The 10,381-nt window shown below is 38.8% G+C and overlaps 1 protein-coding gene across 1 annotated transcript; it reads left to right on the top strand.

Moving 5' to 3' along the window:
• The first annotated feature begins 1,096 nt into the window (after positions 1–1,096).
• LOC138880266 (uncharacterized) lies at positions 1,097–10,029 on the top strand. The gene is made up of 12 exons (XM_070159945.1): positions 1,097–1,238; positions 5,716–5,951; positions 6,484–7,041; positions 7,143–7,193; positions 7,287–7,490; positions 7,602–7,634; positions 7,819–7,905; positions 8,306–8,781; positions 8,879–9,005; positions 9,160–9,464; positions 9,573–9,698; positions 9,783–10,029. Exons 1-12 carry the CDS (start codon positions 1,097–1,099, stop codon positions 10,027–10,029), a joined length of 2,592 nt encoding a protein of 863 aa, XP_070016046.1.
• Positions 10,030–10,381: the final 352 nt, after the last annotated feature.

Raw genomic sequence — 10,381 nt, 5'->3', positions numbered from 1 at the left:
CGTAACAGCTGTCTAGATAATCCTGGGGATCCTCAGTAGATGCACCGCTAAAAGTAGTAGTGAAGAGCTTGGTGAACCTATCCAGCCTCCACAAAGCATCGGCAGACATAACTACTCCATCACCGGTCTGAGGCACCACACCTGGCTGAACTGCTCTAACTGGCTGAACCACCGGAGTCTGAATCTGAAGAGCTACCTGCTCCGGAGTGCGAGTAGCAGGAGTCTGGGCTCCTCCTCTATCTTGAAAGACGACTGGTGCTACAAGAAGCAAGCCTGCCCGGGTGACACTCTCCATGAGTCCCACTAGTCGGACTAGAGCATCCTGAAGAATGGGGTAGCAATAAACCCTTTTGGGATTTGAGCTGGGCCCACCGGAACTGCTGGGGCCGGAACCTCCTCATCAAAATCAACCGGAGGCTCCTTCACTAGGGCTGCTGCTCGTGGCTGAGCTCTGCCCCTACCTCGACCTCATCCTCTGCCCCTTGGGGAAGCTGTTGCTGGGGGCTCGGGCTGCTGAGCGGTGGATGAGGAAGCGCGTGTTCTCACCATCTGCGAAAGAATAGAGTAGAAATTCAATTAGCATTGAGAAACAAAACTGCACGACAAGAAAGAACAAATGTGAAGTTTTCTTAACTATGTAGCCTCTGGGATAAATACAGACGTCTCCGTACTGATCCATCAGACTCTACTTAGCTTGTCCGTGAATTGTGAGACCTATGTAACCTAGATCTCTGATACCAACTTGTCACGACCCAAATTTCCCACCTCAGGAGTCGTGATGATGCCTACTCGTAGAAGCTAGGCAAGCCAAAAAATTTAGAAGTATTTAACTCTTTCATTTTTAATGCTTTCCAACAACTTGTAATAACAGGTGATAAACATTTAAATAATAGTGGGAGACAAAATTGTGCGGAAGACTTAGTCTAATATAATACCAAAATCAGTATGAAATACCAACATACGTCTCTACCCAGAAATCGGTGTCACAATATTCACGGACTATCTAGGATTACTACATACAAATGTCTAAAAGAAAGAAGCACAGTCTGTCTCAGATACAAGTTATAACAGAACATAATAATAATAGATATAAGAGATGTCGGGCCTACGAATGCCTGCAGGACTACCACGGGATCCCTGTGGACTGAAGGCTGGCTCTCAAGCTACTGCCCCGATGCTGCTCCGGTATCTGCACAGAATGGAGAGTGTAGTATCAGCACAACCGACCACATGTGCTGGTAAGTGTCTGGCCTAACCCCGGCGAGGTAGTAACGAGGCTAGGACCAGGCTCCAGATAAACCTGTGCAATTATATAATGTACAGCGGAAAATAAACAGGAATAAGAAGTTTAAATGGGAGGGGGTACATGCTTGGGGGAACCATATCAAATCCAACAGAAACTTAATAGAAATATGAAAGGACAGTTCAATATCTACAACAATACAATAATAATACTATTGCGGCGCGCAACTTGATCCCTTATCATTTAACACTATTGCGGCGTGCAACTCGATCAAAATATATATAACTGTTACGGTGTGCAACCTGATCCAAATATGAAACTATTGCGGCATGCAATCCGATCCAAATATACAGTCAACAATAATCATAATAACAGTCTCGGCAACGGAATTCAACAGTACAAGTATATATGTCCCGGCAAGGGAGAATCAGCTATAACCAATCTTAACTCAACTCTTACTCATCTCAGTTATCACCATTACTCAATCATAAGTAAATTCCACGAAAACCAACTAAGTCCTTACTCAATAACGAGAATCACCAATTAAAGCATCTGTAGTATCATTTAAGAACACCACAAATATTAATTTAAGACTCACGGTCATGCTCGACGCCAACGTATAGATACTCGTCACCATGCCTATACGTCATACTCAACAAGAAGCAATAAGAAAATAGGGCACAACTCCTAATCCCTCAAGTTAAGGTTAGACCGAACACTTACCTCAAACTTCCACGACTAACTCAAGCCTCATACACTGCTTTACCTTTCGAATTCGGCTCCAACACAATCGTATCTTGACATAATCGACTTAATAACATCAATAAATGCCAAACAATCCAATTCCAATACTTAATTATAGCTTTCTAATCATTCTTCCCAAAAATCTAAAAATTGACATCGGGCTCGCTTGGTCAAAATACGAGGTTCGGACCAAAACTCGAGCACATATTCACCCACGAGCCTAAATATATAATTTATTTTCAAATCCGACCCCAAAACGAGGTCTAAATTATAAATAATCAAAAAGCCCTAACTCTACCCAAATCCCTAATTTTCTACCCTTAATCTCATGTTTTAGGCCTAGAAATCTAGTGGGTGTTGATAAAAATGGAAGAAAACAAGTTAAAGATTACTTACCCAAGGGTTTATTGTGAGGAAATGCTTCAAAATCGTCTAAGAGCTTTGGAGAAGAAGAGATTTATGAAAATCTCGTAAGTGTTCTATTTTGGTCTTTTAACAAATCACTGGGCGAAAACACTCATTGCGTTCGCGACAGGTACATCATGTTCGCGATGGGTTAGGCTTGATAAGCCTTCGCGTTCGCGGAATACGGCTCGCGTTCGCGGAGTAGAAACTCCTCGAGCCTCGCGTTCGCGTTCAAGGTATCGCGTTCACGTAGGGTAATCGCCCCACCCCTGCCTAGGCTCAATTGGTCTTCGCATTCACGTGGCCAGGACCGCATTTGCGAAGGGATAACCCCCCACTGCCTCGCGTTCGCGACCTGTGCTATGCGTTCGCGTAGAAGGAATCTGGCACCTGGGATATTTGCCTTACGCGTTCGCGAGAGGTACCACACGAACGCAAAGGGTAAAATCCCTGGGCACCTAACAGCAAAAACCTGCAACCTTTTTTATGTCCGAATCCTTCTGAAACACCATTGAAACACACCTGAGCCCTCAGGGCTCCTAACCAAATATACATACTAACTCAATAATACCATACGAATTTAACCGTGCGATCAAATCGCCAAAATAACACCATTAACAACAAATTTAACCTCAAAATCAATGAAATACTTCAAAACTTCTTAAACCTCAACTTTTGCAAATTAGGTCTGAATCACGTCACATGACATTCGTTTTTCACCAAATTCTACAGAATCATCTTAAATCATATATAAAACTTGTACCGGGCGCCGGAACCAAAATACGGTCCCGATACCATCATGTTCTAATCAAATTTCTTTTCAAATTCCTTTAAATAATTTCAGAAAATAATTTTCTTTAAAAATTCATTTCTCGGGCTTGGGATCTCGGAATTCGATTCCGTGCATATGCCCAAGTCTCATATTTTCCTATTGACCCTCTGGGACCATCAAATCACGGGTTCGGGCCCGGATACCCAAAACGTTGACCGAAGTCAAATTAACTCATTTTACAGTCAAAATTTATTATTTTTCACAGATTTTCACATATAAGCTTTTCGGCTACGCGCCCGGACTGCGCACGCAAATCAAGGTGATGCTATATGAAACACTGGATGTAACTGATAAGCTCGGTGGCAATGCAAGTCTATAAGCCACCTCTCCCACTCGATCAAGAATCTCAAACGGGCCAATAAACCTAGGGGTAAGCTTGCCCTTCTTCCCAAATCTCATCACGCCCTTCATAGGCGACACTCGAAGCGATAACCGCTCACCGACCATGAAAGCCAAATCTCGAACCTTGCGGTCGGCATAACTCTTTTGCCTGGACTGAGCCGTACGAAGCCTATCCTGAATAAACCTGACCTTATCCAAGGCCTCCTGAACCAGATTAGTACCCAACAACCGAGCCTCTCCCGGCTCAAACCATCCAACCGGAGACCGACACCGCCTACCATATAAAGCCTCATAAGGAGCCATCTGGATACTCGACTAGTACCTATTGTTGTAGGCAAACTCTGCTAAAGGCAAAAACCGATCCCACAAGCCTCCAAAGTCAATGACACAAGCTCGGAGCATATCCTCCAAAATCTGAATAGTTCGCTCAGACTGGTCGTCCGTCTGAGGATGAAATGTTGTGCTCAACTCAACCTGCGTGCCCAACTCTCGCTAAACTGCTCTCCAGAAATGCGAGGTAAACTGCGTACCTCGGTCCGAAATGATAGGCACAGGTACACCATGAAGACGAACAATCTTCCGGATATAGATCTCAGCTAACCTCTAGGATGAATAGAAGACTGCTACAGGAATGAAAGGCGCTGACTTGGTCAGCCTATCAACAATGACCCATACTGAGTAGAAACTCCTCGAGCCTCGCGTTCGCGTAGGGTAATTGCCCCACCCGCTACACAGGCTCAATTGGCCTCCACATTCGCGTGGCCAGGACCGCTTTCGCGAAGGGATAACCCTCACTGCCTCGCGTTCGCGACCTGTTCTACGCGTTCGTGTAGAAGGAATCTAGCACCTGGGATATTTGCCTAACGCGTTCGCGAGAGGTACCACGTGAACGCGAAGGGTACAATTCCTAGGCACCCAACAGCAAAAACCTGCAACTTTTCTTATGTCGGAAACCTTTCGAAACACCTCTGAAACACACCCGAGCCCACGGGGCTCCTAACCAAACATACATACTAACTCAATAACATCATACGAACTTAACCGTGCGATCAAATCGCTAAAATAACACCATTAACAACGAATTAAACCTCAAAATCAATGAAATACTTCAAAACTTCTTAAACCTCAACTTTTGCAAATTAGGTCCGAATCACGTCAGATGACATTCGGTTTTCACCAAATTCTACAGAATCATCTTAAATCATATATAAGACCTGTACCGAGTGCCAGAACCAAAATACGGCCCCGATACCATCATGTTCTAATCAAATTTCATTTCAAATTCCTTTAAACATTTTCAGAAAATAATTTTCTTTAAAAATTCATTTCTCGGGCTTGGGACCTCGGAATTCGATTCTGTGCATATGCCCAAGTCCCATATTTTTCTACGGACCCTCCGAGATCATCAAATCACGGGTCCGGGCCCGGTTATCCAAAACGTTGACTGAAGTCAAATTAACTCATTTTACAGTTAAAATTTATCATTTTTCATAGATTTTCACATATAAGCTTTCCGGCTACGCGCCCAGACTGCGCACGCAAATCGAGGTGATGCTACATGAGGTTTTCAAGAACTTATAACAGAATTTCATTTTAAAACAAGTGATGACCTTTTGGGTCATCATATATGTCATATAGGAAACTATATTACCCTCAATGTTTAAGGTTTGATATATTTACATTTAGTATACCTAATTACCAATTTTATATCATAAGGTGTTTTAACTGTACATTAATTATACCTTTTATCACTCCTAAATTAATGGTACCATTATTCTTCCGAATCCCCCCCCCCCCACGTTTCTCTCTCCCAAACCCACACCCTCACCCACGTATCACCCTACTTCCAAATCCCCCCCACGTTTCTCTCTCCCAAACCCACACCCTCACCCACGTATCACCCCACACCCACATTTCGAACCATTATTCCCTCTGCTAAAATCAGAAAAACAATTGTAACCCTCTACCATTAACGTTCAAAATCAAGGTTTTTCTTCTATAACCAGTCAAAATTGAAGTTAAATCTTCAAAGTTCATACACACTTTTACCTTCAGCTTCAAATTTTCTCAATAAAGAAGAACAAAGCTTCAAAGCACATCCCTAAAAAAGTTCTAGAAAGTGATATACCTTCTTTCGATTTGGGTGTAGTATCACTACATTCACCCAAAAAGCAAGGGAAATATGCACATGCAATTGTAGATATGAAGCGCAGTGTTTCTCTGCGTCAAATCAGGGCTAAAGCTAGAACTAAACAAAAATATGATTTCGATGCTGGAGAATCTTCGAGGCCAATCAAACAAGCGGATAGGAAACGAAAAGTGATAGTGTTCGATGATGATTTTGTAGAAGATGTGCCTATCAGTAAACCTGGAAAGAAAGCTAAGGTGACTCCCAATTCAAAAACTCCCAAAAAGAAGAAAAATTGAAAAAAGCCCCTAGTGTTAAATCTCCTAAAAATGTTCGATAACACTCATTGGTGAAGGTAAGAATTTAGTAATTTCTTCACTACTTATTTCGCCTGTTTTAGTTGTTAAAAATCTACATAATCTGTGTTTTTTTTGCTTTGTAGATTTTTGTAGAAATGTTGTATATAAATTGCAAATGTTTCTATGTTTATTAAGCACTGAATTAATGTGAGATTATTTGTCTTAATGTTGAAAATTAATTGTAGAGTTGTTGATTTGTTTGGCATTGTTGTTATATTGTATATTTTTGAAGTTATTTTGTAGATAAAATACAAATGTATCTATTTTTTTAATTACTGTATTAATGTTAGATTACATTTGTTGAATTTTGCAAAATGGACATTTTTTTGCGTCCCATAATATTGATTATGAGGTGCTTAGATTCCAGACATTTTGAGACCCTAGCATTCCTAGTCAAATTAAAGTGCTTTTGTTTCCAAATGGTTTGAAGCTGTTCAAAAAGACATGTTTTGGTTATTTACTGTCATTTTCCAATTTATGCATGCAAAATCAAGCTATTAATCTTCTTATGAAGTATCAATTGAAATCATCCGATGCTTCCTATTTTTCAGCTGAGTTAAAAGGTGAGAGGTTAAATTTTGGATTGATAGAATTTGCAGTAATAACTGGTCTTAGATGTCATATTGAGGTGACAGACTTTGGTTACACTCCTAATTATGTCAGTAAGATAATGAGCAGTTACTTTCCAAATAAGATAAAAGTGGAGAAGACATACCTAAAACAGATAGTAACCAACAAAAGTTGGGTCAATGATGAGGATACAGTAAAGTTATGTATTCTATATCTCATAGAATTCTGCATTTGTCCTTCAGAGAGAGACCATATTGGATTGGTAGATCATTTTAGGTTTTATTTGGTGGAATCCGATCAGTACGAGTCATTTCCATGGGGTATTCAGTCTTACAGACAGTTGATCAAATCAGTTAGGCACATGCTAAATCCTTTCGTTCATTTTTATCTCATTCAAGAATTCCCACTAGCCATGCAAGTATGATTGTATGAGTGTTGCTCCTCCGTCAACATTGATATAACTCAAGGATTTCTAATTCAATCTCTCGCATACTAAATTGGTCAGCTACTAATGGTCAGATTTGGTTAGCTGTAATTGAAGGAAAAATGATCAAGCCTGAATGGATGAAGGTAAATGGTCTTTATTTATGATAATACAATTTATCTACAATTTGTATACATATTCTGCCTTAAACAAGCTAATTTATTTTTTTCATCATTAAGTTCACCAACATAAATGAATCACCTAAAGAGCTTTCGGTGATGCCTTTGCCTGATAAATTTAAGTACATAATTGAAGAGTTTGAACATGTTTCTAAGAATCCAAAAGTTGATGCTCCTCCATTGGAACCCAAAGATTCAATTGGAAAAGAGGGAAAAGAGTCTATTCTTCGTAAAATAAGAAAGTTAAAAAGAGGTGTTGAGAAGGTAACATGTAGTCCTAAAAACATTGTGATGTATATATAATAGTGTATGTGTTTTTTAATGTATTTTAAGACATATTTCTGAAGTTAACTATGTATTTTTTTAATTATGTAGATTGATGAAAAGCTTGAAGATTTTTGGAAAGATGTAACAGTCCAAATGATTCAGTCATTAGAGACCTAACAAAGGATTCAGTCAAGACTGTTTTGCAGGTGATAAACAGTCCAAATGATCAAGTTGATGCAAAAGTAACATTTGAATTTTAATCATATTAACAAAACTATTTATGTCACCTCTAAAATATATATCCTAACTAATACAAAACTTACAGTTTGCTGGGAGTTCAACCAAAAATTTTGACCAACAAAAAGACAAGAACAATCAGCAATTTCTGTTCAATAGTGGTGAACCAGTGCAGGTCAGCCCCAACAAAACAAGTATCTACAATATATCTCCAGTTTGTCTACAATTATCAACAGAAAATCTACAAAATAACTACAATTTATCTACAACATAACTACAATTTGTCTACAATATATATACACAATTTATACAATTAAATCCAACATATTGACACAGCTCTACAGATTTATGTAGATATTATGACACACCTTCATATCTTCATAAATTGTCAAGACAATGTATGATTTAACATTTTTAATGAAAAAAACAGAACATGTTGAATGTGCACTTGGTGAAGAAAATCATCCAGCACGTGTTGATTTATATACACATTTTGAAGGGGCAGTTGATGAAGAGAATGCATGCATTAAATTGTTTTCAGAGATATTTTCTTTATGTTTCAATATTTTTACCAGTCTATTAAATTACATATACATGGTGTTACAGAGAGGGAAGATATGCATGCACAATCTCCTATTCACAGAGTGACAATAGCAGCTCAAAGAGAACAGCTGAATCCGGAAGATGACAATGTAGGTGAAGAGGCAGAGTATGTGAATGTAGGTGATTCAGAAGAATCCAGAGGTGAGAAGAACGAGGTTACGCTTGATGATTTCGAGCTGCCTGATAACTTCTCCCTGTTGGTTAAGTTCGGCGAGCCTATACAAGATGAAACAACACCCGTGCATCAAGGTAGAACAAAGCAGCCGAGAAAGCATGCCCGATCACCATTTCTGCCTTTATACAGTTCTAGTGGCAGCACCTTGGTTGGACCTCAATTTTTTCACCTCAAGCACCCATTTACTAGTGTTATTGGTCAAAATGTAGACCCTGAGTTGTTGGATCAATTCCATAAGTGGTTATACCACGGTACCGACACAGGTCCAAAGAGGTTAGGTTGCACAATTTGACACTTTTATTCCAGTATTCATCTTTTACATATCCACTTCATTCAACAATTTTATTTTAATTTCTATTTGTTTATATAGGAGGAAGGCTCCATATTCTATAAAAGGACAACTAATTAAGCCATGGTTGGATCTTGGAGTTGAAAAGGTTGATAAGAAGGAGTGGTTCTTTTCCTTGGCACACCCAGGACAAGTCCTCAATGACTCGGTAAGATTCAATGTATTTGATTTGTAGATTTTTTGTAGATAATTTGTATTCTGAATGATAGATGCTTTGTATTCTGATTGTATATGAATTGTAGTTATTTTGTAGAATATTTGAAGATAACATGTAGAATAAATGCAATCTGTTTTTGTTGCAGCACATTAATATTATAATGTATTACTTGAGAAAAAGAGGCAAGTATGGCCCCCACAACAAGACCAGGTTTACTACAACAGATTGTGTGTTCAAGACTAGGATTGATCAGATTTATGAAAAGTTCCAAAGTTCTCCTCAAGAAAAGAAGTTTTCTGTTGTCAAACCCCAGGACGTTGTAGCAAAATATATATTGGGGTATAGACTACTCGCAAATGTTGCATGGGATGAAGTTGATTATGTCATCATGCCCGTCAACATTGTAGAAATATTTCACTGGGTGTTGGTTATTTTTGACATTGCAGAAAGGTGTCTTTATGCGTATGATTCCACGGTCTCTTCACACAATCACCCTATTGTTGAATCTTGTGTCGACAAGTTTTCTATTATTATCCCTTTGTATTTGTCATGCACCAGGTTTTATGGGAAGCGTAAAGACATCAACTTCAAGAATACAAAAGCATACATTGAGAAAGCTGTTACCGACCCTCTTAACATTCAGTGTATCGTCGGAGAGATACCACAGCAAAAAGAAGGGTCACTGTAACAAAAATCTTATTTCTTTCTATACATTTAACCCTTTTTTCTGATGGTTTGGTAAATATTGACATTTTTTATCTTTTGCAGCAATTGTGGTGTATTTGTTACTACCTTTGCAGAGTATGTTAGTATTGGAGAATTATCAATTCCGCCAGAAGACCTTTCTGATATTGACCAACACCGTAGATGCTATGGAGCACTACTTTGGGACTATGCTAGAAAGAAGCAGGAGCATGGGGCAACTAGTGATAGTAAGGTGACATGCAAATTGGCAAGGAGGAAAGGTGCACCGGCTTTGAATGAGAAAACTCGAATCGAGAGGAAGAAGAAGTAGTTGTAATGTTTTGTATGGAACATGTAGTACAATTGTTTAGTTGATGCTAGTTTATAAGAAAGATGATAGACAAGTTTTTGAACAATTTATTCTATTTTAATTGTAGCAGACTTGCGCTACAATTATAGTAGCCTTTGTTTCTTTTTTCTTATCCAATATTGTGATTCAAATGGAAATATTCTGTTGGGTTTTATATTCACTTGTTGAATCTTACAGTACTTGATCTTCATTATTTTTAGCATATAAATCCTTTCCAACTGAATTTTTATACAGTTATTCTATCAACGAAAAAATATGTAGTTATTTTGTTGGTTTTTTGTAGATAATGTGTAAAAATTAGTAACTAAATATT

Source organism: Nicotiana sylvestris, chromosome 10 (assembly GCF_000393655.2).
Source record: "Nicotiana sylvestris chromosome 10, ASM39365v2, whole genome shotgun sequence".
Lineage (NCBI taxonomy): Eukaryota > Viridiplantae > Streptophyta > Magnoliopsida > Solanales > Solanaceae > Nicotiana > Nicotiana sylvestris.
Note: the sequence above shows the minus strand (reverse complement) of the source record. Positions and strands in the feature narration are given on the sequence as shown.